The sequence below is a fragment of the Taurulus bubalis genome (genome assembly GCF_910589615.1).
Source record: "Taurulus bubalis genome assembly, chromosome: 2".
NCBI lineage: Eukaryota > Metazoa > Chordata > Actinopteri > Perciformes > Cottidae > Taurulus > Taurulus bubalis.
Genome location: NC_136590.1, coordinates 46,551,805 through 46,579,304, shown reverse-complemented (window position 1 = coordinate 46,579,304; position 27,500 = coordinate 46,551,805). Strand labels below are relative to the sequence as shown.

At 47.1% G+C, this 27,500-nt stretch overlaps 1 protein-coding gene across 1 annotated transcript in view; it reads right to left on the bottom strand.

The window, feature by feature from the left end:
• The window catches only part of LOC306753656 (glutamate receptor ionotropic, delta-1-like), a gene marked incomplete at both ends in the record, with an annotated part of 299,744 nt that overhangs the window by 25,983 nt on the left and 246,261 nt on the right, over positions 1-27,500 (bottom strand). Inside the window, 8 exons of the mRNA XM_079237551.1 lie at positions 30-168; positions 2,236-2,581; positions 3,420-3,494; positions 3,907-4,029; positions 6,675-6,776; positions 13,919-14,038; positions 18,789-18,950; positions 21,601-21,774. Of these exons, the coding sequence (XP_079093677.1) occupies positions 30-168; positions 2,236-2,581; positions 3,420-3,494; positions 3,907-4,029; positions 6,675-6,776; positions 13,919-14,038; positions 18,789-18,950; positions 21,601-21,774 (1,241 nt within the window). The remainder of the gene's footprint in view (positions 1-29; positions 169-2,235; positions 2,582-3,419; positions 3,495-3,906; positions 4,030-6,674; positions 6,777-13,918; positions 14,039-18,788; positions 18,951-21,600; positions 21,775-27,500) is intronic.

The window sequence follows — 27,500 nt, the reverse complement described above, 5'->3', positions numbered from 1 at the left end:
GTGTGTGTGTGTGTGTGTGTGTCCCTCACCGTATAGCGTGGTCCATGCGTGACACGGTGAGATACGCTGCCAGGTTGGCGGTGTAGGACGAGCACACGATGAGCGTGAAGAGCCACCAGCTGCCCATCACGATCCTCAAGGCCACAGAGCCCACCGCGCCTTCTCCACCTGCACACACACACACACACACACACACACACACACACAGTCCTACATTACCAAGGGGGGTCTATCACCTGAGCGAGGACCTTCGTTTCTGGTCGTTTGGAAAAACAGAAACGAGGCTGCACAACCCGTTAGCACTAAAAGGTTTCCCAGGCAACCAGCCAGACCATAATAGATGCAGCTGGGTGCATCTGCTGGGAAAGTGTGTGTGTGTGTGTGTGTTCATGCTGGAGTGTGTGGATCCAACACACACACACGTGTTTCACTGTGTGTGTGTTCTTGTTCTTCTACCTTTCAGAGGACGTTGACCTTCAGGTTGGGGACATGTTTAAAAAGGAGCTCACTTTGGGAAACTAATGGCATTTCTTGGAAGTGAGGACAGTTTTGGGATATTTCTGAAAGAGCATTTCACATCGATCTTCGTCAGCTGGCTTTGGAGGTCAGACAGATAGTCAGAGGACTTTCTTTGGGTAAAAGCGGGGAAGAAGTTTTGGGAAATGAAGACTTTTGGGGCATTTGTTTTGACATATTTAGTAACTGAGATTATTTTTTGGAAAAGAATAAAAGCCTTTCACGTTTTTTCTAGCAAATTGTTGATATTTAAAGACGTTTTGAAGACGTTTTGAAGACATGGGGAACTGGAGCGATGGGGTCGGGGTTCCTTGTGAGAGAATCCACCACGTCAGCTTCAGTTTAATCCTGAAACGTCTTCCCGTGTTTGTGTTGCAACACTTTTCACTGCAACAAAGTAGCCCCGTCTCCTAAAAAAGCAACATTCTCACACAAAGAAGCTGCTTGAGAAGGAACCAGCGTGCATTACCCCGCCGCTCGGTTTCCTGGAGCTCTGAGCAGCATAAGCCTCCCTCTAATTCATTTAAGCACTTTTCAAGTTTGATGTCCTTGTTTCTGCTTCTCTGCTAAATATTTCAGACGCTACAAATCCTCCCGTGATTATTGTTTCCCTCTTCTGTTGGCATGTAATCCGTGTAACGGCTCCAAATTAAACCCCCGTCTGTAAATCAAATTGAAATCCGTCTTTACGAGGCAGATAATCTTCCTCTCGCTGTGATCGGCCCCGATTGGTTTCAGACGAAACACTGAGCCGCTGCACCGTGAGAACGTTCCGGATATTCTGCATCGTGAGACCTCAGGACGCGTGAAGCTCCGATACCTCCGATACCTCCGATACCTCCGCAGCTGCTCGCGCTGAAGCTTCAGAGCTACTTCAGCTCCGTTTGCCTTGAGGCCGGTCAAAGTTCACCAAAGTTAAAGGACGTAGAGATTTACACGGATGTGTCTTCAACGCTCACGTCTACGATGCAGATCACATTCAACTTCATTGATTTTTGATGTAATCTTCTTTACATTTTGTCAATTTAAAAGCGACTGCAGCCGAGCCTGAGAAGTCGTGAGCAGGGAAAAGTTCACGAGCAAATTAATGTTCAAGTCTTTGTATATGTTGATGCAAAGACACAAAGGTTTGAGATTCTGCTCGTTGAATCAGAAATGGAGAAATAATATTTGTTATCGTCCTCCAGAGCTCTAAAATGGATTATATACACACATATTTCTACAGAGACCAGGTGGAAGATTTTCAGATTTTCTGTTTGTAAACAAGAACATCGTTGCTGTTTTTTTGGCGACGAAGGAGCGGCTACAACGATAGCATCGTTAGCACCAATCGAGCTAAACTCCATTCGGAAAATAAGCTTTTTAAAAGTGTTTTGCTCGTATGACGCAAATCGGAATCCTGATGAAGTTATTTCAGCGTCTTATTGATTTGTTTATTGCAAATGAATCAAAGCAGAATCTATTTATTTGGGGTTTATGTCGCTGCAATAAACCAGCCAACGGCCGGCCGGCTAGCCGGGTACGAAAACGACGTATCTGGGACGGTAACGTGGCTAAAGGGACAAAACGATGACGCGAAGAGTTGTCAAGACACGTTGTTGGTATCGGCATTATTGTAATCTCCTATGTATATACATAAAAAAACTCATGTTATCTTCAGCAATGCAAGGAGAAAAAATATGCACATTATTTCCCGCCACGACCGTGTTTCCCGCTCACCTTGATGGACGAACGCTCCGTAGACGATCCAGACGGCGCTGTTCAGGGAGCCCGACCCGGCGCCGCCGTTGGGGGTCTGGCCCGGCGGTCCGTTCTGGACGGCGGATGAGCGCAGCGCCTGCAGCCGGTTGAGCAGGAAGATGAGCACGCCCACCACGGGGATGGCGGCGGCGATGCAGGCCCAGACGGCGAGGTCGAAGGGCGCGAACAGGGAGAAGATGTTGATCTTCTCTTCGGGCTTCCGCAGCAGGATGCCCACGCTGTAGTCCAGGTAGCGCTTGCTGAAGTCCACCACGTTCTCCCGCTCCGGCGTGATGGTGATGGCCGACACCGCCAGGTCGGCTTTCTGGAAGGGGGAGGCAGGTGGGTGGCGTTCGGCCAATCAGTGACAAGTATTCAAGTATATGTTTGGAGCTTAAGCTTCCTCTTTAAAACCCATTTTAGGTTTTAAATCCATGAAAGAACCACATAAATGTGTTTATTTCATCAAGGCTTTTTGACTTTGCCAGGAACCTCTATTTCAACAAAATAAAAAAAATAAAAAAGAATTTCACTAAATTCACAAAAAGATTTGCTTGATTGGTTGTTGTTTGTGTTATGTCTTGTTCTGCTTTTCATTTTGTGTTTGTATTAAAGTTATATTGCTGGAAAAAATACTTTTTAACCTTTTCTTGAAGTAAATATATATGGGTCGAAATTGACCCGTAACACCATAGATGTTACAATAGTTAATAATATTAAAATGAAGAAATAAATAGAACAAATGCATTTAAGAGATGTGTTCTAATACCCCTCAGTAAGAGTCAGGTAACACAACAACCTTTTATTTATTTATATGATTCTCTTGAGGTTCATTTTAACATTTCTTTATAGAAATGGAGGTATCCTGACAAAGAAAAGGCCCAGAGGCCCACACCTACAATATTAAAACATAAACAATATGTTCATGGATAAGGAAGCCTAACAAGGTCAACAAGAGATGAGAAACACATTGGATGATAGATAATTGTTTTTAGTGTATTTTACAGCTGATTTAAGACATGGGTCAAAACCGACCCGTTAACACAAGAGATGCTAACAGAAAGCTAACACAAGAGGAAGGTTAAACAGCTTCCAGTGAACCTTATGACACGCCATCTCTTCAGCTGAAGCTCATTGGCTCTCACAGTGAGTCACAGCTTTACCTTGTTGATGAGGTCACCAATCATGCCGTTCCACGAGCCGTTGGGGAGCTGAGATCCATATTTACTGTCGGCCACCTGGAGGGAAGATTCACATTGAGTTCATTTAGAAGCAACAAGCTGAAGCAAAGCTCCACCTCATGAGCAGATACAGTGAGAGCATTGGTTATTCATCAAACACTCAGGCTTCTGTGCAACATGTGGTTTATTATCATGAGCTCTGGCTCAGAAAGCAGTGATCCCCAGTGACGAGTCTCCTGGAAGACTTTGAGTCTATAGTGTTTCATAGCTGTTGGTCCGTGGGTCTCTGCAGGTGTTTGGTCGGCATTGTGTGTCTCTTTATAATTGTTGTTTGTATCTTTGTTGTTTTGTCATTTTAAAACTCTGTAGTTGTTTGGTGTGTGAATGAGACGTTTGATGAACCTGAACTAAACCTGAACTAAACCTAAACTAAACCTAAACTAAACCTGCACACGTCAGTCGGTCTCACCTGGTAGATCTCATATTTGAAGCCCAGGATTTTGGCGAGAGCGTCCAGGACGTCGATGGAGAAGCCTTTGTACCTCTTGGGCTGCCCGAGGATGTTCTCCGCCACCATGACGAAGGGGTCCTCCTGCAGAGAGAGGGAGGTGGAGGTGGAGAGAGAGGGAGGTGGAGGTGGAGAGAGAGGTGTCAGAGAACATTACAGCCTCAGGAGAAACCAACAGAATCACCTCACACTGCAGCTTCAACCAAACAGCACAGATGGGATGAAGGAGACGAGTGGAGCTGAGGATTCGAAAGATGTCTCCTTAACGTGGCTCCTTAACGTGTCTCCTTAACAGTGTACTTACAGCCTGTTGCATTGAATTATGTGTTCAATCGGAAAATGTGCTTCATAACGAGTGTGTTATTCATGCTGAGACGTTCAGATAATTTATAAATGAATCCCTGGAACAATTATGCATCATAAGCTGATATCACATTAACAGTTAGAAGAGCTTTAAGTATTATGATGTCAATAATGTAGTATAATTATAATGATGTTAAGAATGAAGTTTATTTATTATGATGTCATGAATGCAGCTCAGGAAATAGAAACCTGCCTTCCTCTTCCTTCCTCTTCCTTGCTCTACCTTCCTCTACCTTCCTTTATATACCTTCCTCTATCTTCCTATACCTTCCTCTAACTTCCTTCATCTACCTTACTTCCCAAACCTTCTTCTGCCTTCATCTACATTCCTTCCTATACCTTCCTCTATCTTTCTATACCTTCTTTCATATACCTTCCTTTACTATCCTTCCTATACCTTCCTTCCTCTGCCTTCCTCTACCTGCCTTCCTCTACCATCCTTCTTCTGACTTTCTATACCTTCCTCAACCTTCCTTCATCTACCTTCATCTTCATTCCTTCCGCTACCTTCATCTACCTTACTCTACCTTCCCCTACATTCCTTCATCTACCTTCTTCTACCTTCCCCTACATTCCTTCATCTACCTTCCTCTACCTTCCCCTACATTCCTTCATCTACCTTCATCTACCTTCCTCTACATTCCTTCCTCTACCTTCCTCTACCTTCATCTACATACCTTCATCTGCCTTCCTCCACCTTACTCTACCTTCCTCTACCTTCTTCTACCTTCCTTCCACCTTCCACCTTCATCTACCTTCCTCTACATTCCTTCATCTACCTTCCTCTACCTTCCCCTACATTCCTTCATCTACCTTCATCTATCTTCATCTACATTCCTTCATCTACCTTCATCTACCTTCATCTACCTTCATCTACCTTCATCTACCTTCCTCTACATTCCTTCCTCTACCTTCCTCTACCTTCATCTACCTTCCTCTACCTTCCTCTACATTCCTTCATCTACCTTCCTCTACCTTCCTCTACGTTCCTCTACATTCCTTCATCTACCTTCTTCTACCTTCCTCTACATTCCTTCATCTACCATCTTCTACCTTCATCTACCTTCCTCTACCTTCCTCTACGTTCCTCTACATTCCTTCATCTACCTTCTTCTACCTTCCTCTACATTCCTTCATCTACCATCTTCTACCTTCATCTACCTTCCTCTACCTTCCTCTACATTCCTTCCTCTACATTCCTTCATCTACCATCTTCTACCTTCATCTACCTTCCTCTACATTCCTTCATCTACCATCTTCTCCCTTCATCTACCTTCATCTACCTTCCTCTACATTCCTTCATCTACCATCTTCTCCCTTCATCTACCTTCATCTACCTTCCTCTACATTCCTTCATCTACCATCTTCTACCATCATCTACCTTCATCTACATTCCTTCATCTACCTTTCTCTACATTCCTTCCTCTGCCTTCATCTACCTTTCTCCACCTTCCCCTACCTTCATCTACCTTCCTCTACTTTCATCTACCTTCCTCCACCTTCCTCTACCTTCCTCTACTTTCATCTACCTTCCTCCACCTTCATCTACCTTCCTTCCTTTACTTTCATCGACCTTCATCTACCTTCCTTTTTCTACCTGATGGCTCTTGGTTCCTCTTCATCTCCCCTCAGGACTCCTGTTGTTGTGTTTCTAAAACTCAACGAACATCGTCATCATCGAACAATAAGCTCACTGTGTGTGTGTGTGTGTGTGTGTGTGTGTGTGTGTGTGTGTGTGTGTGTGTGTGAGCTGCAGGTCTTAGAGCTGCATGGTTAAACAGTGTCTCCTCTCTGCTGACCAGCTGCTGTTCTGGGATCAGTTCTGAAAGACGCTCTCCTGTTTCTCTAGAACTATTATACCGAGTGGACGGCTGGAGGTTCTGGATCGATGCCCTCTGAAAACATTTTTTTTTAAGTCTTGCAGGGGAAACTTTTGGGGCGGAGGAAGAAGAATAAGTGAGAGGAAAATACAAAAAGAAAGCTCTCAGAAGCGCATGAGCTATAAAATCACTTCTTCTTTATTGACGGAGGGATTTTTTTTCTCCGGATTCACCGGAGTGTGCTTTGAGCTCCGGAGGATTATTTAGTTACAACGAGAGTTTAACTTGTTCAAAGAAGGACATTCTACAGAGTGGAGAGCAAACATCAGCATGCTCCATTTAAACTGTGCAATTCTTCACTTGCCGTGTTGAACTCTTTCGCCTCTCAGCTCACACTTTCATTCATGTTTTGCTCATTCGTACGTTCACACCTCTCTTTTCTTTGTTCTCCACGTGTTTTAATTCATAACAAGTAAACAGATGCATCTAGTATGTGTGTGTATAGTGGTACCGTGCATAGTATTATTAGACACACAGGCGACCTACCAGCAGAGTGACCACTTTGACCGTGACTCCCTGCATGCCGTTCTCGATGCGGCTCTCCTTCAGGCTGCCGTTCAGACCGAGCACCGAGTCCCACGTGGCGAGCTGCAGAGACAAAGAGACAGGACGTCAACCGTGTGACGCCTGGAGGGGGCGGAGGGAGCTGCAAAAGGGGGCGGAGGGAGCTGCAAAAGGGGGCGGAGGGAGCTGCAAAAGGGGGCGCAGGGAGCTGCAAAAGGGGGCGGAGGGAGCTGCAAAAGGGGGCGGAGGGAGCTGCAAAAGGATCCCATATCTTGGTTCCTTTTGTTGATCTTGTGAGGAGGAGAGGAAGAGAGGAGAAGAGGAGGAGAGGAGGAGAAGAGGAGAAGAGGAGGAGAGGTTTGGTTTTTAAAAATCCCTTTATTCCACTTTTCAGTGAAAAACATAAACACTTTAAAACATCACTTGAAACATAAACAACCAAATAATCGTCAAACAAACAAACAAACATTAGCCAAAAAACAAGCAAACAAAACAATCAATCATCATCAACATCATCATCATCATCATCATCATCATCATCATCATCATCATCATCATCATCATCAACTCCACAGTCCATGTTTCCACCTCCAGACCTGCACGGCCTCAGAGAGAGAGAAACGTCCACGAGTCACCTGATGAACCACTGAGCAGCCCTTCAGCTCTCCTCTGTCTCAGCTTCAGCCTTCTCTGCCTTCCTCAGCTCAGTGACGTACTTCTTGAGGCGAAAACGCTTCTTCTGGCTCACATAGTCAGGCCCCTCCTCCACAGGGTCAGCAGGCCCCTCCTCCACGGGGTCAGCAGGCCCCTCCTCCACGGGCCCAGCAGGCCTCTCCTCCACGGGGTCAGCAGGCCCCTCCTCCAGGGGGTCAGCAGGCCCCTCCTCCACGGGGTCAGCAGGCCCCTCCTCCACGGGCCCAGCAGGCCCCTCCCCCACGGGCCCAGCAGGCCCCTCCTCCACGGGGTCAGCAGGCCCCTCCTCCACGGGGTCAGCAGGCCCCTCCCCTACGGGCACAGCAGGCCCCTCCTCCACGGGGTCAGCAGGCCCCTCCTATACCGGCCCAGCAGGCCCCTCCTCCATGGGGTCAGCAGGCCCCTCCTCCACGGGGTCGGCAGGCCCCTCCTCTACGGGGTCAGCAGGCCCCTCCTCCACGGGGTCAGCAGGCCCCTCCTCTACGGGGTCAGCAGGCCCCTCCTCTACGGGATCAGCAGGCCCCTCTTCTACGGGGTCAGCAGGCCCCTCCTCTACGGGGTCAGCAGGCCCCTCCTCCACGGGGTCAGCAGGCCCCTCCTCTACGGGGTCAGCAGGCCCCTCCTCTACGGGATCAGCAGGCCCCTCCTCCACGGGGTCAGCAGGCCCCTCCTCTACGGGGTCAGCAGGCCCCTCCACCAGGGGGTCAGCAGGCCCCTCCTCCACGGGGTCAGCAGGCCCCTCCTCCACGGGGTCAGCAGGCCCCTCCTCTACGGGGTCAGCAGGCCCCTCCACCAGGGGGTCAGCAGGCCCCTCCTCCACGGGGTCAGCAGGCCCCTCCTCTACGGGATCAGCAGGCCCCTCCTCCACGGGGTCAGCAGGCCCCTCTTCTACGGGGTCAGCAGGCCCCTCCTCTACGGGCTCCCTTACCAGCAGAGCCGGCCCGCCCCCCTCCCGTACACCCAGCCCTCTTGTGCCCCACCTCTCCGCACTGGAAGCAGCTGCTGGTCCAGCTGGCGTACAGCAGGTAGGCGGCCTCTCCGTGCCTCACCCTGAAGGACACGTCCAGGCTCTGAGAAGCGAGCTCAGGAACATGAACACCCGCCTCCTCAGAGACCGGACGTGCCTCAGCTTCTGGTCCCTGCACCCAAAGCTCACCGTCTTCAGCCCGCTGGCAAACCTTCCGAACCTCCGCAGCTCCTCCATTATCGCCTCGTTCGAGATGAACGGCGGCACTCCCGCCACGGTGACCCGCGTGGAGGGGGCGGTCAGCGGGGACACCTGCACCGCCGCGCCCCTGATGGTCACGACCCTCACTCCTTGTCGGAGAGAGGGCGGCGGCGTCTCGGAGGACGCCAATCCTCCGAGACGCCTCGAAAAAAGAAAAAAGAAAACTCCGACACTCGCTCACCAAAGTCTCAGAACAGCCCGACCAGCTGCACCAAGGCAGGCGGCCAAACCGTTCAAAACACCCCGATGAACCGGACAGAACACTTCAAAACTCCACGCCTCTCTCACACGGTCACCACGCTCTCCAGAGAGAGAGAGAGAGAGAGAGAGAGAGAGAGAGAGAGAGAGAGAGAGAGAGAGAGAGGGAGAAAGAGAGAGAGAGAGAGAGAGAGAGAGGAGGAGGAGAGGAGGAGAGGAGGAGGAGAGGAGAGGAGGAGAGGAGGAGAGGAGAGGAGGAGAGGAGAGGAGGAGAGGAGGAAGAAGGAGAGGAGGAGAGGAGGAGAGGAGAGGAGGAGAGGAGAGGAGGAGAGGACAGGAGGAGGAGTTTGGTTATCTTGATCGAGCAAATGCAAAAATGTGCTCATTGTAATTATGTATGTATGATTATAATAAACACAAAAAATATTTACTTGTGTGTTTGCTTTTCAAGACTTGTTTCTAAAGCAGCGAACGACGTATCAATTTAAACTTCACCGTGTATCATGTTACACATTCTGGTGAAACGACCGAGGAGCTTTCATCAACACTTCCCTCCAGCAACCAAACGGAGACAGAACGGACACGACCTTCCCCGAGGAGAGCGAGCGGCGGCCCGCCGGACAATTATTACGTTATTAATGGACAGAAAGGACTTTCCAAAAGGCCAGACGGCCCGGGTGAGTGGTGCTGCGTAACGAGGGACGCTCCGGCGCTTCACTACGGGATCGAACACGCGGCGCCGCGAGCCAAGAGCTGCAGGAACGGACGGCTGCTTCTCCTGGAGGCTGAGATGCAGCGGGGAGTGGGCGTGGTCTATGGTCTGCTCATGGGAAGTGGGCGTGGTCTAAGGTCTGCTCATGGGAAGTGGGCGTGGTCTAATGTATGTCCATGTGTAAGTGGGCGTGGTTAAATGTATACACAAGTGGGCGTGGTTAACGGTCTGCTCATGGGGGAGTGGGCGTGGTTAATGGTATGTTCATGGGGAAGTGGGCGTGGTTAACGGTATGATCATGATGAAGTGGGCGTGGTTAACGGTATGATCATGGGGAAGTGGGCGTGGTTAACGGTATGTTCATGGGGGAAGTGGGCGTGGTTAACGATATGTTCATGTGAAGTGGGCGTGGTTAACGGTATACTTATGTGGGAAGTGGGCGTGGTTAACGGTCTGTTCATGGGAAGTGGGCGTGGTCCACTTCACTTTTGACGAATGTTTTGAAGCCTTCAGTTTGGCGATTCGTCCGTCGCCATCTTGAACAGGAAGTGACTGTACGTGGACTGTGGAGGAGACAGGAAGTGACCGTGTGTATCTATCCATCCATTCATCCATCCATCTATCGTGAGGACTCGACTCACCCAGAGTCCCGGATCTGACTCCTCTCTGGGAGTCAGATCCGCTCATGCATTATTCTTCTCCTCCGTGCTTCTTTCACTTTTTCCTCAAATGTCACCCCCCCCCCCCCCCCCCCCCGTCATCCAAAAGGCTAGGCTGGCAGTATTTCTGCAGCTCACTCTCCCGTGGACAGCAGAGCTAAATGCCAGCGTCTCTCAGTGTGTTTTAAAGAAGCTGAAGCACACGTTAGTTTCCATGATGAACGAGAGGAAAAGCAGGAGCGACCCCGAGATGATGAACAGTCTGTATATCTTCTCACTGTCGGCCGGCTTCGTTTGTTTTCTGCTCCTCCTGTTGTTGTTGTTGTTGTTGTTGTTGTTAGATATGCTTGTTTTTTTGACTCGCTGCCTTCACAATAAAAGTGTCTCTCAGGATGTAAAACAAGCGCTCCCAGTTTAACGTGCAGCAGAAAATATTAATCCTCAATCGCTACAATGAATAAGGATATGCACACACACACACACACACACACACACACACACACACACACACACACACACACACACACACACACACACACACACATTTCTCTGTTATGAATCCTCTTTGATGTTTCTAATCTACACAAAGCTTCACTCTCTGGGGCCTTTTCAAAGAAAACACAGCAATATGAATAGCAATTAGTGTGTGTGTGTGTGTGTGTGTGTGTGTGTGTGCGTGTGTGTGTGTGTGTGTGTGTGTGTCTTTTTATTTCTACCTGTTCTGTTCATCTAAGACGATCCGTGGGCGTTCGGTAACTAGCGGCGCTTCAGGGCCTCAAATTCAACCTTCACTGGATTACAACAGAAATCTGTTCCTGCGTTATTAAAAGTGAAAGCCGGCTCTCACCGGCGGCGGCGCCACGAGGCTTCACTGTGAGGCCGAGAACACGCCGCTGGCTCAGAGCAGGGGAGGAGAAGATGCGCTTAAAACGCTTTAGGAGGCAAAAACAACAGCTTTGCATGGTTTCTTCTTGTTTTCCCTGCAAAGCAGAGTAAACATCTACTGACTGCATTTCCTTCACATGTTTTGTGGATGAATCAAAATATTAGGCCATAGTCTCAAAGTGTAATTCATAATCAGAATCTAAAAAAAAAGATTGGATTTTACTGAGCTGACCTGAGATCAGAGGACACGACCTGCTGAATCTACTCTGGTTGTATAGAAGTCTATGCTTCATGTGTTAAAGCTGCATTCTCTCTCCTGACCACCAGGGGGCGACTCCTCTGGTTGTATAGAAGTCTATGCTTCATGTGTTCAAGCTGCATTCTCTCTCCTGACCACCAGGAGGTGACTCCTCTGGTTGTATAGAAGTCTATATAAATTGGCTACAGTGAGATGACGCCGGTTATTCTTTCATGTTTGAGCTTCATGAAAACAATCCACGAGGAATCATGAAACCTGAAACTCTGAAAGTCAAACAGTGTGATTTCATCTCACTCGGACTTGTTCCTGCAGGCGGTCTGACGTCTGGGAGAAACGCTGTTACCGAGTCTGTGATGATGTCGCCCGCCCTGCGGCGAGATATCAGACACACACACACACACACACACACACACACACACACACACACACACACGCACTCCTTGTCTGGGTTATCAGAACCTCCATCTCCGTGCCGTCCCTCCTCTTTCCTCCGGGCCATCTCTCTCAAAGCGACATGACCGGCTCACACCTGATGGAGATTGAAATGTGGTTTCCCTCTGAAGCGCTCTGGTCCTTCAGACACCCGCCCGTGTTATTCCATCTATCTGTCCTCGCTTTTCTCATCTCATTGACTTAATGTCTCTTCGCAGCAATCTGTTGCCTCTCACGACAAAATAAAAACCTCTTATTTCTTTATTTCTTCTGGCGGCGCCCACAAGCCTCAGAGAGAGAGAGAGAGAACCCGATTCTCCTGTTTTTAATCAGACCGAGGACGGCAGCGAGATAATCTCTACAACTACTCCGGGTCCATTAGAGATGAGTCCTTTAGAGATGAGTCCATTGGAGATTAGTCCATTAGAGATGAGTTCATTAGAGATGAATCCATTAGAGATGAGTCCATTAGAGATAAGTCCATTAGAAATGAGTTCATTAGAGATGAATCCATTAGAGATGAGTTCATTAGAGATGAATCCATTAGAGATGAGTTCATTAGAGATGAATCCATTAGAGATGAGTCCATTAGAGATGAGTTCATTAGAGATGAATCCATTAGAGATGAGTCCATTAGAGATGAGTTCATTAGAGATGAATCCATTAGAGATGAGTCCATTAGAGATGAATCCATTAGAGATGAGTCCATTAGAGATGAGTTCATTAGAGATGAATCCATTAGAAATGAGTTCATTAGAGATGAATCCATTAGAGATGAGTCCATTAGAGATGAGTTCATTAGAGATGAATCCATTAGAAATGAGTTCATTAGAGATGAATCCATTAGAGATGAGTCCATTAGAGATGAGTTCATTAGCTGCCATGGCCCTGCTTTCTCCTCCCACTGCCCCTGGGATGCCCCTCCTCTCTACCTCCTTCTGCTTAATGAATCGTGGTTATCTGGATCATGGACCATGCCTACTACTCATTATATGAATAATTTCTGTCATATTCATGTAATGTGCTGTAACTCCATTACGTTGTTCATTCTGGCCACATGACATCTATTGCTTCTGTCCATCCGGGGAGAGGGATCCTCCTCTGTTGCTCTCCCTCAGGTTTCTTCCACTTTTTTTTCCCTGTGAAAGGGTTTTTACTATCTTTTTGGGGGAGTTTTTCCTGATCCGATGTGAGGTCCCGGGACAGGGATGTCATGTGCACAGATTGTAAAGCCCTCTGAGGCAAACTTGTATTTGTGATGTTGGGCTATATAAAATAAACTGAATTGAATTAGAGATGAATCCATTAGAGATGAGTCCATTAGAGATGAGTCCATTAGAGATGAATCCATTAGAGATGAGTCCATTAGAGATGAGTTCATTAGAGATGAATCCATTAGAGATGAGTTCATTAGAAAGGAATCCATTAGAGATGAGTCCATTAGAGATGAGTTCATTAGAGATGAGTCCATTAGAGATGAGTCCATTAGAGATGAGTCCATTAGAGATGAACCCATTACAGATTAATCCATTAGAGATGAGTCCATTCGAGATGAGTCCATTCGAGATGAGTCCATTAGAGATGAGTCCATTAGAGATGAGTCCATTAGAGATGAGTCCATCAGAGAGCATTACTAATCCCTGAGGTAATTTAGGGTCGTTTTTTGAAAAAGCCGAGTATGATCATTTGTGTGAATAATACATTCAGATACATATTTTGTTCTGCTTTGAGTCTCTGCAGAGTTTAGTCACATGGTTAGGATCATGTTTTAGGATTTAAGAATGAACAGATTTAGAGAGTTTTGTCTGTTTTTCTTCCATTACTCGTCTTCTTTCATTCTAGAGGAAAATACACATTTATTTCATCTGTAGATTTCTCCTAAATTCACTTAAAGTTACCGTTACATAATGTCATGAAACTTGTGAAACGACAAATCCTCCTCTCAATGTCAGGGATGAACTGAGGGTTTATGCAGAGGCTTTTGTTCACAACACATTCATAACCTCATTCCTGTACTTTCTCCCCTTAACTTGTGATAGTTTGAGGCCCCGTAGAGACACATTTCAGCCTGAATAACGACGTTAGCTCTGCAGGCCTGTAGGCCGTCAGCCCCGCCTCCTTCCAGCTCGGCGGTTTTACGGTGAAACGCCGTGAACTCACCCGCTTGATGTCCTTGCCGAAGGTCTCGCTGAAGCTGGAGCCGAGGATCTCGAACTGCACGTGAGAGTTGGAGCCGCCGTCCTTGAAGTCCATCGTGCCCGTCAGACCCGAGATGTTCCCCTGAGGAGAGAAGAGTCACGAGGCTCACCTGGACTCCTTATCACGAGGCTCACCTGGACTCGTTATCAAGAGGCTCACCTGGACTCCTTATCACGAGGCTCAGCTGCACTCGTTATCAAGAGGCTCACCTGCACTCGTTATCACAAGGCTCACCTGGACTCCTTATCAAGAGGCTCACCTGGACTCCTTATCAAGAGGCTCAGCTGGACTCCTTATCAAGAGGCTCAGCTGGACTCCTTATCACGAGGCTCACCTGGACTCCTTATCAAGAGGCTCAGCTGGACTCCTTATCACGAGGCTCACCTGGACTCCTTATCAAGAGGCTCACCTGGACTCCTTATCAAGAGGCTCAGCTGCACTCGTTATCAAGAGGCTCACCTGCACTCGTTATCAAGAGGCTCACCTGGACTCCTTATCAAGAGGCTCAACTGGACTCCTTATCACAAGGCTCACCTGCACTCGTTATCACAAGGCTCACCTGCACTCGTTATCAAGAGGCTCACCTGCACTCGTTATCACAAGGCTCACCTGCACTCGTTATCACAAGGCTCACCTGCACTCGTTATCACAAGGCTCACCTGCACTCGTTATCACAAGGCTCACCTGCACTCGTTATCACAAGGCTCACCTGCACTCGTTATCACAAGGCTCACCTGCACTCGTTATCACAAGGCTCAACTGGACTCCTTATCACAAGGCTCACCTGCACTCGTTATCAAGAGGCTCACCTGGACTCCTTATCAAGAGGCTCACCTGGACTCCTTATCAAGAGGCTCACCTGCACTCGTTATCACGAGGCTCACCTGCACTCGTTATCAAGAGGCTCACCTGCACTCCTTATCACAAGGCTCACCTGCACTCGTTATCAAGAGGCTCACCTGGACTCCTTATCAAGAGGCTCAGCTGGACTCCTTATCAAGAGGCTCAGCTGGACTCCTTATCACGAGGCTCACCTGGACTCCTTATCAAGAGGCTCAGCTGGACTCCTTATCACGAGGCTCACCTGGACTCCTTATCAAGAGGCTCACCTGGACTCCTTATCAAGAGGCTCAGCTGCACTCGTTATCAAGAGGCTCACCTGCACTCGTTATCAAGAGGCTCACCTGGACTCCTTATCAAGAGGCTCAACTGGACTCCTTATCACAAGGCTCACCTGCACTCGTTATCACAAGGCTCACCTGCACTCGTTATCAAGAGGCTCACCTGCACTCGTTATCACAAGGCTCACCTGCACTCGTTATCACAAGGCTCACCTGCACTCGTTATCACAAGGCTCACCTGCACTCGTTATCACAAGGCTCACCTGCACTCGTTATCACAAGGCTCACCTGCACTCGTTATCACAAGGCTCACCTGCACTCGTTATCACAAGGCTCAACTGGACTCCTTATCACAAGGCTCACCTGCACTCGTTATCAAGAGGCTCACCTGGACTCCTTATCAAGAGGCTCACCTGGACTCCTTATCAAGAGGCTCACCTGCACTCGTTATCACGAGGCTCACCTGCACTCGTTATCAAGAGGCTCACCTGCACTCGTTATCACGAGGCTCAGCTGCACTCGTTATCAAGAGGCTCACCTGCACTCGTTATCAAGAGGCTCACCTGCACTCCTTATCAAGAGGCTCAACTGGACTCCTTATCACAAGGCTCACCTGCACTCGTTATCAAGAGGCTCACCTGCACTCGTTATCACAAGGCTCACCTGCACTCGTTATCACGAGGCTCACCTGCACTCGTTATCACAAGGCTCACCTGGACTCGTTATCAAGAGGCTCAGCTGGACTCCTTTTTACGAGGCTCACCTGCACTCGTTATCACAAGGCTCACCTGCACTCGTTGTCAAGAGGCTCACCTGCACTCGTTATCAAGAGGCTCACCTGCACTCGTTATCACAAAGCTCACCTGCACTCGTTATCACAAGGCTCACCTGCACTCGTTCATACACTAATACACTAATACACTTCCTCTCTCCATCTCCTACTCTCTGGGGTTTGAGCCCAGGGGCTAAAGGCCTTCTGTACCTCTTGTTCCCGTGTTCCAGTAGTCGTATGAACCCCAAATGAGTTCTAATAATGTTGTTTTATATGATTTTTTTCAGAATTTTGTTGCGAAAATAATAATCACTTTTATACCATATTTTCATCATAACTATGAACATCCAGCATGATATGGTCGCCGAGTTTTTCAAACTGTATGGTTCAGGGCCTTAAAAACAGCCCACATATTAATAAGACACCTTTTTGAAAAGATTAGGACCTAAAGAATCTGAAAAAAATCCCAACCCAACAAAGCATTGGCATGTTAGGAAGGATATTCAGTCAAAAAACTGTGTCGTCCGGTTCAACAATGGAAAAAAATACTTATTTCATGCCAAAACACTGTCAGATTCAGGCATGCTGGGTACTGACATGTTCAGCAGCTTCCGCATGTGATGTGTGACTCGGGGCTAAAGACGTAACGAGCTCGTCACAAAACGTATCGGTCGGCCGTGACGCATTCAGTGGAAATGAGCAGCTACTTTATTATGAAGCCGTGTTTCATCTTGTAAAGATGGTGTTCTCTTATTGACGTAGCCGAGAGGCAGACGGAGACGCTGGGAAGAGGCATGATGGGAAACTCCCTGCTGTCTCCGGATGAGAGAGCTGATTGGCTCAGCAAAGAGAAGGAGCTCATTAGTTAATGCTGAGCTTCAGAAAGTCACGATCAGCGCCGTCTGACTCCTGCCTACCGTGGCGCCCGGTGCTTCTCGCGGAGCGAGACGGGAGACGGCCGGCGACGCCTCCGTCCGTCCGTCAGCCGCTAAAGGTCGCGTGTCATCGACGACTGGAGGGAGACGATGTCGGATAATGTTGGTTTGTCTTTCCGAGCGGCTCGCTGCAGAGTCCATCCGTCTCCTGACAACGAAGAAACATCAGCTGATCTGAGGTCTGCTGTCAGAGCGCCTAAACGCTGAAGGAGCGTCTCGTCGGGGAGGAGGCGAAGGTCACGAGAGACGTGATCAAACATAAAGACTCCAGGAGGCGAAGGTCACGAGAGACGTGATCAAACATAAAGACTCCAGGAGGCGAAGGTCACGAGAGACGTGATCAAACATAAAGACTCCAGGAGGCGAAGGTCACGAGAGACGTGATCAAACATAAAGACTCCAGGAGGCGAAGGTCACGAGAGACGTGATCAAACATAAAGACTCCAGGAGGCGAAGGTCACGAGAGACGTGATCAAACATAAAGACTCCAGGAGGCGAAGGTCACGAGAGACGTGATCAAACATAAAGACTCCAGGAGAGCTTCAGAGTTCAGAGCTTCAGCGCTTCATGAAAAGTTCAGGGATGTTCAACGTGAAGTGAAGCAGCGGACTCAGCGCTCTCTGAGTTTTATTGTAAAGACAGAAGTTAGTTTTTGAAGCATTTCATATAAAGTCTGACGGAGCCAACAGGAGACGTTATTGAGCCCGGCACGGCGTAATGGATGGCTTTACGCTGCAGCACTGCCACTTTGTACATGAAGGTATAATATATATATTAATATATATACACTAAGTCGGTGGTATTTCCAGGCGTTCTCTCAAAGCTGCGCGGCTTGGCAGGAAGTGGAGAAAGATCACTAACGAGCAGAAACAAAGAAGTGTTTTGAATGAACAGAAGTCTTCCGGCTCCGAGGGACTCCGTGTTCCACCAATTAGAACCAATTAGAACCGTGAGAACAGAGTTCTGCTGTTCGAGGCTCTTCAGAGGTTTAGCACGGAGGGTTTCATGTCGGATCCCACGTCTCTCCTGGAAGGTGTTTATTCTCCTCTTTTAGGTAATCTAATCACGCTTTAATCATCTTTTTCAAAAGGTTTCATCAAATTAAACCTCTAACACATTCTCTCCTGATGAAGACGAGCGAGCTAAGGAGCTAAGGAGCTAAGGAGCTAACGGTCTGTTCATCGGCTCGACCGCCTTGAAGAGATCACTGGAAGACTTCCACCTCCTTTAGTGACCTTATTAGAATATTTACGTCAAAACACCTCCACTATGAATATGAAGCAGACGATTACCTGAACAAACAAATGGAACAGCTACAGAGAGAGCGCTGTGTGGGCCCTGAACGCACCGCGAGGCTAGAGGTTGCAGAGCGCTGTGTGGGCCCTGAACGCACCACGAGGCTAGAGGTTGCAGAGCGCTGTGTGGGCCCTGAACGCACCACGAGGCTAGAGGTTGCAGAGCGCTGTGTGGGCCCTGAACGCACCACGAGGCTAGAGGTTTCAGAGCGCTGTGTGGGCCCTGAACACACCACGAGGCTAGAGGTTGCAGAGCGCTGTGTGGGCCCTGAACGCACCGCAAGGCTAGAGGTTGCAGAGCGCTGTGTAGGCCCTGAACGCACCACGAGGCTAGAGGTTGCAGAGCGCTGTGTGGGCCCTGAACGCACCACAAGGCTAGAGGTTGCAGAGCGCTGTGTGAGCCCTGAACGCACCACAAGGCTAGAGGTTGCAGAGCGCTGTGTGGGCCCTGAACGCACCACAAGGCTAGAGGTTGCAGAGCGCTGTGTGGGCCCTGAACGCACCACAAGGCTAGAGGTTGCAGAGCGCTGTGTGGGCCCTGAACGCACCACAAGGCTAGAGGTTGCAGAGCGCTGTGTGGGCCCTGAACGCACCATGAGGCTAGAGGTTGCAGAGCGCTGTGTGAGCCCTGAACGCACCACAAGGCTAGAGGTTGCAGAGCGCTGTGTGGGCCCTGAACGCACCACGAGGCTAGAGGTTGCACCGTACCTTCTGGATGGTCTCCAGCATGGACCAGCCTCCGTTCCAGGGCTTGGTGGACTTGCGGATGCAGTTGAGGCTCGCCATGCTGTGCCACTTCCTGTCCTCCAGCTTCCTGTAGAAGGCGTTGGCCATCATCAGCACGCTGTCGTACAGGTAGAGGCTGGACACCTGCAGCCGGAGAGCAAGGTGCCACAAGGTTTAGTATTCACCACGTCATCGCTGACACAAGAGGAGCATTTATTGTGTTACAAGTTTCATGAAATGTATGTTTAAATATCTAATGAGGCGTTATCTAGTGGTTACTTTAGAAACACAAAAACAGACCATAATCTCTTCATTATTGAATCTTAAATATGATCGTCATGAAGCATCTGATCTTTATAACCTTTAATCCTTCCTGCTGCAACGAAGGTCCAACTTATAGATTTAACACTTTTAGTTGTGTTCCCCGCATTGCATTGTGGGAGACACACTACCGCCACTCTAACCATCACACACACACACACACACACACACACACACACACACACACACACACACACACACACACACAGAGGAGATGGCAGTCAGCGAGTAGCCTCTCCACATGTGATCATGTCGTCTCTCACCCTGGGCTGCAGAGGGTGAAGGAGACACACTGTGACAAATCACACACACACACACACACACACACACACACACACACACACACACACACACACACACACGTCAAAGCAGGGAGCAGAGACCAAATGGAGGGTGACAAATGAGCATCACTGTGTCCAGATGAGTCCAGCTGACTGGCATGAAGCCATGCAGCACGCTGCCGGAGGCCCACACACACACACACACACACACACACACACACACACACACACACACACACACACACACACACACACACACACACACACCCTCCTATCTTCCTTCTCTCCCCTCTTCCGTCCTCAGCTCTCGTCACCACGCGTCGGCCAATCAGAGAGCCCGCTGCTTGATGACATCACGGCTCATTTCCTTTATAAATATTTATAATAATTATATATTTCAGAAACTCCTCTTCCAAGTTTCAGATTTAAATCCTTTGAAAACTTCACAGAGCAAGGAGACGAGGAGGGAGGAGGTGAGGGAAGTGAAGCAGGGTGTGATTTAGAGAGGGATGCAGAGAGAGAGAGAGAGAGAGATGAAGAGGAGGAGAAGGAGAAGAACTGAAGAAAAAGGGAAAAGTCAAAGTAAAGTGAGGAGGAAGAGAAGGACGAGGAGGGCGAGGAAGAAGAGGAGGAGGAGGAGGGCGAGGAAGAGGTGTGGGAAGTGAAGGGGAGTGTTATTTAGAGTGGGAGAGAGAGAAGATGTAGAGGAGGAGACGGAGAAGACCTGAAGAAAAAAGGTAAAGTCAAAGTAAAGTGAGGAGGAAGAGAAGAAATACTGAAGAAGGAGGAGGAGGAGGAGGAGGAGGAGGAGGAGGAGGAGGAGGAGGAAGGTGACCTTGGTGGCAGACATCTTGTAGAAACTGAACTCGTCCTCATAAACGTCAAAACGAGACGGAAATAAAACACTAAATGTTTCGCCGTGAATCAAAGTAATTGTTCTGTTTGTTTTCTGTAAATGTCAAAAAACATCACGATAATAGTGTGTATGTGTGTGTGTGTGTGTGTGTGTGTGTGTGTGTGTATGTGTGTGTGTGTGTGTGTGTGTGTGTGTATGTGTGTGTGTGTGTGTGTGTGTGTGTGTGTGTGTGTGTGTGTGTGTGTATGTGTGTGTGTGTGTGTGTGTGTGTGTGAGACCAGAGTTCTGGAACATGAAGTCAGAAAAAGCAGAAACTTTACGGCTCTTATATCTTGAAGATCTGATGCTAAGGTTAGCAGAGCAGGTAGCATGAAGGTCACTATAGGCTGCTAGCATTTAGCATGTTTGCTAAGTTTAAATATGTACATGTATAAGAAAAAAAAAATTTTGTTTCTTGAACAGAAAACAAAATAACTAGTAAAAGTGTGTTCTTATTCTTATTGTATTGATTGTTTTTATTGTTTCATCTCATATTTGTTGATCTTTCTGTTGTTTTGTTTTGTTTGTTTGTCAAAGCATTTTGTAAACTGTGTTGTATAAATAAAGTTATTATTTGTATCCGCCCGGACACATTTCAAGTCGAAGTTGTCCGAATTACTCTCGTGACAAAAATGTGATAATAAACACAATAACAACAAAAAAAACACAAAAAAACACAACAAGAAACACACAAAAACACAGAAAACACAAATAAACACAAGAAAACAACAAGAAAACACAACAAAAAACCTCCAGAACGAGACCAGAAAGTAGTGGTTCCTCACCCAGTAAACCAGTGGACCAGTGGACCAGTAAAGCAGTAAACCAGTAAACTAGTGAACCAGTAGACCAGTAAACCAGTGGACCAGTAAACCAGTAGACCAGTAAACCAGTGGACCAGTAAACTAGTGAACCAGTAGACCAGTAAACCAGTGGACCAGTAAACCAGTGGACCAGTAGACCAGTGGACCAGTGGACCAGTAAACCAGTGGACCAGTAAACTAGTGAACCAGTAGACCAGTAAACCAGTGGACCAGTAAACCAGTGGACCAGTAGACCAGTGGACCAGTGGACCAGTAAACCAGTAAACCAGTGGACCAGTAGACCAGTAAACCAGTAAACCAGTGGACCAGTGAACCAGTAAACCAGTGGACCAGTAGACCAGTAGACCAGTGGACCAGTAGACCAGTGGACCAGTGGACCAGTAAACCAGTGAACCAGTGAACCAGTAAACCAGTAAACCAGTGGACCAGTGGACCAGTGGACCAGTCAATGGAGCCGAGTGGGCGGGGCTTACCTCCAGGTTCTGCATGTATCCTTCCTGCGGGTCGCACAGCAGAGACGAGATGCGGTGGTTTCGTCTCGTGCAGCGAGAGCTGCTGTCCCTCCAGGTGGGGAAGATCTGCCGGATCACCGTCATGCGCCCCAGTGCACTGTGGGTAAGCTCCAGGATCTCCGTGTCGCTGATTTCCTGCAGGGACGAAAAAGGAGAACTTCAACTTCACGGTTAAAGGCTGTGATCATTCTAGACTGAATTCATGGACTTCTATACAACCAGAGGAGTCGCCCCCTGGTGGTCAGGAGAGAGAATGCAGCTTCAACACATGAAGCATAGACTTCTATACAACCAGAGGAGTCGCCCCCTGGTGGTCAGGAGAGAGAATGCAGCTTCAACACATGAAGCATAGACTTCTATACAACCAGAGGAGTCGCCCCCTGGTGGTCAGGAGAGAGAATGCAGCTTCAACACATGAAGCATAGACTTCTATACAACCAGAGGAGTCGCCCCCTGGTGGTCAGGAGAGAGAATGCAGCTTCAACAGTAAGTTGTTGTGTTTTTGTTGACATTAAAACATTTTCTAACGACAGAGTTTCTTTTGTTGAAGTGTTTAAATGTTTCTTTACTTCGTTCCTGATGAACTTCCTGCAACAAACAAGCTAACAAGACGGACTGGAAGAAGTTTCCTTCACTGATGAACACGTTTAATTAATTTGTCGTTCAGAAACCCAATTATTTCCTGAGGTGTAATTATAGATAACCTCAATTCATCTCTGAAGCATAAACACAATCTATGAACAATGTGCGCTTCATTATGATTACCGTCCACGACTCCGTTTGTTTTCTGCCGCTTGAAGAAAAACTTTTTTCTCGTGTTTTGTTTTTCTGCTGGCCAATTAAAATAAAATAAAGAATAAAAAGGATCCGCAGTCGGCTCGTTTGTCCTGGACTTCCTCTGCAGGTTAGCGGCTCAGAGTCAAGGCTGCAGCGGTAATTGCTGTGGAGACGTTGAGAGTCCGTCTGTGAGGAGTTTCACTTCATTTCACCAGAGAACGGTGAAATGGTACAAGAGGGGTAATGTCCCACAATGCAATGCAGCAGCGCCGACCACGATATTCAGACGATGGAGACGACGCTTCAATGGGAGATGGGTTTCTGACGTGTTCAAGGACACCTTTAAAAGTGGGAAGGATCATTGACGCCACTTTAAAAGCTGCACTGGTTCCAGTTCAGACGCTATGGGAGCCGCTCAGTCCCAGTATGGACCTCCATATCTATACACAACACGAACACATTATGTTTTTTAATCTAAAAGTGTTTTTGTCATCGTCTCTAGAAAGATGATCTGTCTGCAGCTGCAGATCAATATTTCAATGTTTCTGATCAAAACGTCATGGCATGGTTTATCTAATGAACCAGATGCAGCTTCCTGTCCGCTGAAGAGCAACACGACCTCAGAGGTTAAAGGTCATTTATAGTCCGACAGGAGGGGCATCGTTCACTAACAGATTGATCGTTTGTTAGTTATTGATCAAAATAAGAGTTTCTATTACAATGCAGCTGAAACTCGATGGACTCGACGTGAACTTTGAGGAGCGGCCGCGTGTTGCTCGACACGTGGAGCCTGAACTGTGACTCGTTGGGAAATGTTTGACTCTTTTTCATTTCATGTTCTGCTGAGTTTTAGACTGCAGCCGAGACTCAACGAGACAATCAGTGTTCAAGCTGCTCTCCAGAAGAGGATTATGTGTATATATATATATATTTATATATGTATATTATAGACGGGATGGAGCGGAGGAGCGGGGGAATCAGTTAGGAGCTCTGGACGGAGGATGTTTTCTGAGAGAAGCAATGTAACCTTCAGGAACACGTAATGCTGTCAGTAAAGATGAGCTGCAGGTTCATTCAGAAGCAACGAGGCTCCAGATGATGGAAGTCATGTGGAGGGGTTTGTGTCAGAGAGATCTCTCTCTTATTCCAATTCAACCTGGTGCCTACAAATATACACATATACATATACATATACATATATATATATATGTATATGTATATATATAGAAACAAGCTTGCCTCCGACTGAACTAGTTTCCCCCCACAAGTAAACTTTATTCTCAATTATTTTCCCAGAGAAACATATTTTCTACCGGGTTACAGTGGCAGTTTTCATTTTTTTAATCTTTTGTTATTTTTCTATTATTCTAAATTATTTCTTTTTTATTAAATTCACTTAAAGTCAAAGTGTTGTTTGATCCAATCGTCAGAGGACGTCGACTGGAAACATTAAATATTTGTGAAACGATCGTAAGTATGTTGAAAACGTGATCGACGAAGCTGTTTGGAATTTTATAAAAAAATAAACAAGAATTTCACTAAATTATAAAATGCTCTGGTTGAAATGAGGACCTTTGTGTTTATAGGGTCGTTTTGACCCAGTAATAAAAAGCTAAACTCAAGAGATGCTAACAGGAAGCTAACACAAGAGATGCTAACAGAAAGCTAACACAAGAGATGCTAACAGAAAGCTACGACAAGAGGAAGGTACTGAAACGTGGAGTCTGTGACAGACAGGTCCTCTGTGACAGACAGGTCCTCTGTGATGGACAGGTCCTCTGTGACAGACAGGTCCTCTGTGACAGACAGGTCCTCTGTGACGGACAGGTCCTCTGTGATGAACAGGTCCTCTGTGACGGACAGGTCCTCTGTGACAGACAGCTCCTCTGTGATGAACAGGTCCTCTGTGACAGACAGGTCCTCTGTGACGGACAGGTCCTCTGTGACAGACAGGTCCTCTCAACGGACAGGTCCTCTGTGACGGACAGGTCCTCTGTGACAGACAGGTCCTCTGTGACGGACAGGTCCTCTGTGACAGACAGCTCCTCTGTGATGAACAGGTCCTCTGTGACAGACAGGTCCTCTGTGACAGACAGCTCCTCTGTGATGAACAGGTCCTCTGTGATGAACAGGTCCTCTGTGACGGACAGGTCCTCTGTGACGGACAGGTCCTCTGTGATGAACAGGTCCTCTGTGACAGACAGCTCCTCTGTGATGAACAGGTCCTCTGTGACGGACCGGTCCTCTGCAACGGACAGGTCCTCTGTGATGGACAGGTCCTCTGCGTGTTAACACTTTCTCTTTGACGGTTCCGGTGACGATCTTTTTGTTTTCCGTCTAAAAAACGCTTGTGAGGTATTTTTCTCTGCTTTCTTTTGTTTTCTTTTAAAGGGGTAATTTCCTGGTCGACAGGTCTTTGAATGCACCACGGAGGCATTTAACACAGGGCGGCTACACATTAGTAGTTACTCAGTTCGACATGTCGGAGTCCATGATGACTCAGTATTGATTCAGGACGCTTCCAACTGTCTTCCTCCTTTTCTTACTGAAAAAGCTAAAACACTTTGAATGGATTTCCGTTTGATTTATTCCACATTCCCGCTCCCCTCGGGATGAACTGGACTTAACTTGTTGATTTATTGCTGAATACCTGCAGTGACTTCCCATCAGCCTCAGCTGTACTTTGTGTTTATTGCTAATTAGCTATGTTTAGTATTTAGTTCAAAGCTGCTTCTTGTCTGATTCAAGCTTCCTGAGTATTTACTGTGAATCCTGCTTGTATCTGTATTAGTATTTCATTAGTACTGTATTGTTATTGTATTATTCTTGTATTATTTTCTCTCTGTTGATAACATTAATGTATGTGTGTCTTTAACCTGAACTAGTTATTGCTATTCCCTTCAAAATAAAGGTCCTGCTCTTTGATGGAAACATAACCGTCACGACTACAAGCAGAGAGAACTAGAACACGTCGTTAGTGAAGATGAACACCATTATTATGACATAATTCATTCATTCAATCATTCAGAATTTACATTTAAAGGAAACTCAGTTTGGTTTAAACAATAAAATTACTAGTTAGGTTTAATACAATATGGTGAAATATCAGGATACTTTTATTCTGAAGAGTTTGTAGATATCTATATATCACTGAATTAGCCAAGCTTTGTTAACGACTATTATTTCTATTAAAACAGGTATTCTTTATTAAAACAAGTATCCTTTACTAAAGAAGAGAGGATGAGTATAGCTGCTTTTATTGTGAAGGAAATGAAACCTGTTCCTCCAGCGTTTTGAAGCTCAGGCATTGAAGCGTGAGCACACAAGCTGAAACTAAAGAAGTCTTTCTGCACTCTGGACGGAGGAGAAACAGGAAGTAGCTTCTTCTTCTCCTGCCTCACCTGTCGACATGACACCTGACACCTCAACGCTCCGCCAGCCAGGAGCAGAGAACACCTGTGTTACCTGTCTGGGCTCTGACACGACAACCTGCTGCTGAAGTCTCGGAGGAGGACGAGGAGGACGAGGAGGAAGAGGATGAGGAGGACGAGGATGAGGAGGAAGAGGATGAGGAGGACGAAGAGGTGGAGGACGAGGATGAGGAGGACGAAGAGGTGGAGGACGAGGAAGAAAAGGAGGAGGACGAGGATGAGGAGGACGAGGAAGAAAAGGAGGAGGACGAGGAGGAGGAAGCATGCATGTACTGCTTAATAATAATAATCATAGTCTCACAAAACTTTGCGGCGTTGCCAGCACATGCGTCAAAATACATGAATACGTGCGGCCTGAAGGGGAATCGTGTGCTGTGACGTTTCTAAGAGATTCGATCGTCCGTTTTCTCGAAATGCGCGAAAAATGGCGAGAAATTGTCCCATTGACTTGAATGGGGTTTCGGCGTGAAGAGAGCAACAAAAACACTCATCTTTGTGCCCACAGTGACTCGCCATACTTTAACGTAGAGAGTTGATTTAAAGTTTAAAACGTTGACAAAAGTCTGGACTTTATTTGCCCACGTGGGCATTCTTTGATAGCTAGCACAGTTTTCATGTAATTATTGTTCAAGTTTAGGAACATTTCAGAGTTTATAATGGGTGTGTATGGAGAGCCGACTGCCAGAGTGAAAGGCAGCAGCATAAACTTGTAAAATCAGATTTGGCTTCAGTCCCATAATTCTCATTCTTCATACACCATTGTTGGATCAACACGTAGGACGTCTTGTGCTCGTCGTACACGTGCGTTATGGAATCCAACAAACGAAGACTTTTACTTCTCCGAGCCTGAAAGCGACATGAAGTCCAGCCTCTGCTCCATTGGACGCCATGTTGGATCTGAGCACCTTGTTCTCTCAGGAAGTGAAGAAGCGCTTCCTGAGCTGCCTGAAGCTCTCGTTTCTACACGAAACGTCCACAAACTAAATGTATTGCAACATTTTCTAGTTGTTGTTTTTCCAGCTGTTTTGGTTGCTGGTTCTTGCCTATTTTTTATTAATTGTTGATTCATTTAGTGGATTAAATTATTTTATTTTAAAATATCATTCAGTTTGTATTTGTTAAAGAGGATTTTAATATATTTTTGCCTGACGGTCGGGAGACGGCCTTCATGATCTCTCATCTCAACATCATGAAACATTCTTTCTGCAAAATGACGACATTTTAATTATTTTTTGGCAAAACAAAATAATTCATAATTAAGATCCTAGATTTGAGTTTAATTGAGTTTCCATCTCGTCCTTCCACTGAAAATATCTCCACATGTTTTTTTGAGCAGATGCACGTTGAGTTGGAGGCAAGGAAGGAGGGCGAGGAAGTAGGAAACGAGGAAGAAGGAAACAAGGAGGAAGGAAACGAGGAGGAAGGAAACACGTTCGTCACTAACGAGGTGTTTGATCACGAGCGCGTTTAACTTGCCAAGAAGCCAAAGGGACTCTGGAGGTTTGGTAATTAAAAGCTCAGAGTGATTAGTTAAAGGATCACTCTGAAACAAAAGAAGACTTAAAGGATTAGGAGACGGAGGAAAGGGGGAAAGGAAACGTGCGTAGGGAGCGAGCTGCAGGATTTAGTTCCTCTTTTTCTATTCAGTCTCCA